General features: G+C 49.8%; 1 protein-coding gene across 1 annotated transcript; it reads right to left on the bottom strand.

The window, feature by feature from the left end:
* Positions 1-59: 59 nt before the first annotated feature.
* Positions 60-515, bottom strand: LOC138862177 (uncharacterized). The gene has a single exon (XM_070123360.1). The coding sequence runs from the start codon at positions 513-515 to the stop codon at positions 60-62; it is 456 nt and encodes a 151-aa protein (XP_069979461.1).
* Between the last annotated feature and the right edge of the window lie 1,985 nt (positions 516-2,500).

The following is a 2,500-nucleotide window of genomic DNA, read 5'->3' as shown; positions in this document are numbered from 1 at the left end:
CGTAAGGGTGGTGAGGGCAGGGGGGGTAGTAAGGGCGTGGGTGTGGGAGGGTCTGGGTATCAGGGGGGCGGGCGTGAGGGCGTGAGGGAGTAAGGGCGTGAGGATGGTGAGGGCGGTGAGGGTAGTAAAGGCGTGAAGGGGCGGGGAAGGGTGGTGAGGGCGGTGAGGGCGTGAGGAGTAAGGGCGTGAGGATGGTGAGGGCAGGGGGGAGTAAGGGCGGGGAAGGCGGTGAGGGAGTAAGGGCGTGAGGGCGTGAGGGCGGGGGAAGAGTGGGTGAGGGCGTGCGGGCGGCGAGGGTTTGTGGGAGGTGAGGGCAATGAGGACGTGCGGGCCGGGGAAGGCGGTGAGGGCTTGTGGGCGTGAGAGCTTGAGGCCGTGGGCGGGGTGAGGGGTGTGAGGGCGGTGAGGGCGTGAGGGCTTGTGGGCGTGAGGTTGGAGAGGGCAGGGAGGGCTTGCGGGCGTGAGGGGGGAGTGAGGGTGTCAGGGCGGTGAGGTGCGTGAGGGCATGAGGGCATGAGGGCTTGCGGGCGTAAGGGGGGGTGAGGGTGTCAGGGCGGTGAGGGCGTGAGGGCTTGTGGGCGTGAGGTTGGAGAGGGCGGTGAGGGCGTGCGATGTGTGGGCGTGGGAATCAGATGTTTTTATTTTTTCATAAGTCGATCAATGGACTAGGAAAACGCAAGAAAACATCTATTGGAAAATTATTGAAATAAAAGTACGGTTTAGATAAGGGAAAAAATGATCAAAATCAGGGAAGTAAGTTAAAATCAAGAAAATAAGTAACAAAAATCGGGAAAAGTACGCCAAAATCAGGAAAAATAAGCTAAAATCAAGAAAATAAGTTATACATCAAGAAAACAAATTAGAACAAGAAAAAAACAAACAAACAAAAAAACGAATTAAACCCAAATGAACTTTAAAAACTCGAAATGAATTTAAAACCGACTAAATACATAGACAAACATCGAATTTCTAATCTAAAAAAACAACAACAACAACAACAACAACATCAAATTAATCAATATTATCAAAACATCAGGTCTAGAATTAGGAAAATATTTACAAGAGTCAGAAATTAGTGTCTTTTTTCATACATCGACCTTGTACTAACTGGGCATTTGTGTGTAATTAATACCATTGTTTATGTGGATGTAGGTCAAGCACTCAGCGTGTGTTTACATGTGTGCGTGTGTGTATGTGTGTGTGTGTGTGTGTGTGTGGGGGGGGTGTATGTGTGTGTGTGTGTGTGTGTGTGTGTGTGTGTGTGTGTGTGTGTGTGTGTGTGTGTGTGTGTGTGTGTGTGTGTGTGTGTGTGTGTGTGTGTGTGTGTGTGTGTGTGTGTAATATGTGTTTATGCTACATTTACTTAAACAAATAAAAATAAAAAAAATCTTGAACTAATACAAATATAAAGTCAAAGCAAAACGAGGAAGAATGAATGTTGGAAATAGAAAGAAATCGAAAATGAAAGAGAGAAAAAGAGAGAAAAAGAATTAGAGAAAAAAAAGAAACGAAATCCAAGCAAATTCTACCAAATACCAAAACGAATGAGAAAGAGATAGAAAAAAAAGGAGAGAAAGAGAGAAAGAAGAGAAAGAGCGCTTAGAAAGGAAGACGAGGGAGGGGTACTAAATGAGGAAGCGAGTGAAGGGAAAATAATTAAATAAATGAACAGGCTATTAAGCAATCAAAGAAGAAAGCTATATAGGGATGAGTGAATCATCATGGCTACGGGAGGAAGGAAGTGCCGTCTGGCGAGAGAGGGAGGGAGGGAGGGAAGGAAGGGAGGGGGAGGGAGGGAAGGGAGGGAAGGAGGGAAAGGAGGAGAGAGAAGGGGAGGGATAAGGGGAGGGAGGGAGAGGGAGGGAAGAGGGGAGGGAGGGATGGGAAGGGAAGGAAGAAGGGAGGGATGGGAAGGAGGGAGGAGGAGGAAAGGGGGAGGGAGGGAAGAGGGAAAGAGAGGGAGGGAGGGAGGGAAGGAGGGAAGAGGGAAGGGAGGAGGGGGAGGGAGGGAGAGAGAGGTAGGGGAGAAAGAGAGCAAAGAGGGAAGGGATGAGTGAGATGGAAAGAGGGAAGAGAGTAGAGAGGGAGGGAGGGAGGGAGAGGGAGGGAGGGAGGGAGGGGGAGAGGGAGGGAACAGGGAAGGAGGGAAGCTCCGTCTGGCGAGCGCGGACGAAAGGAGGGAAGGAAGGAGGGAAGGGGAGGGAGAGGGGAGGGAATAGGGAAGGAGGGAGGGAAAGGATTGGGGGAGAGGGGAAGGAGAGAGGGAAGGAAAGGGAGGGAAGAGGGGGAGGAAAGAGGGACTAGGAGAAAGGAGACGAAAAAGAGAGAAGAAAGGAAAGGGGGAGGTAATGAAAGGTATGGCGGAGGTTGGAAAGGAAGAGGGAAGAAGAAGAAAGGCGAAGAAGGGAAAAGATAAAAGACGTGAAAGGTGAAAAGAGGAAAGAGACGATAACGAAAGGGCGCAGAGAAGGAAAGGGAAGAAAAGGTAGACATGAGGAAG

Source organism: Penaeus vannamei, chromosome 7 (genome assembly GCF_042767895.1).
Source record: "Penaeus vannamei isolate JL-2024 chromosome 7, ASM4276789v1, whole genome shotgun sequence".
NCBI lineage: Eukaryota > Metazoa > Arthropoda > Malacostraca > Decapoda > Penaeidae > Penaeus > Penaeus vannamei.
The sequence above is the reverse complement of the archived record's forward strand: the minus strand, read 5'-3'. Positions and strand labels throughout refer to the sequence as shown.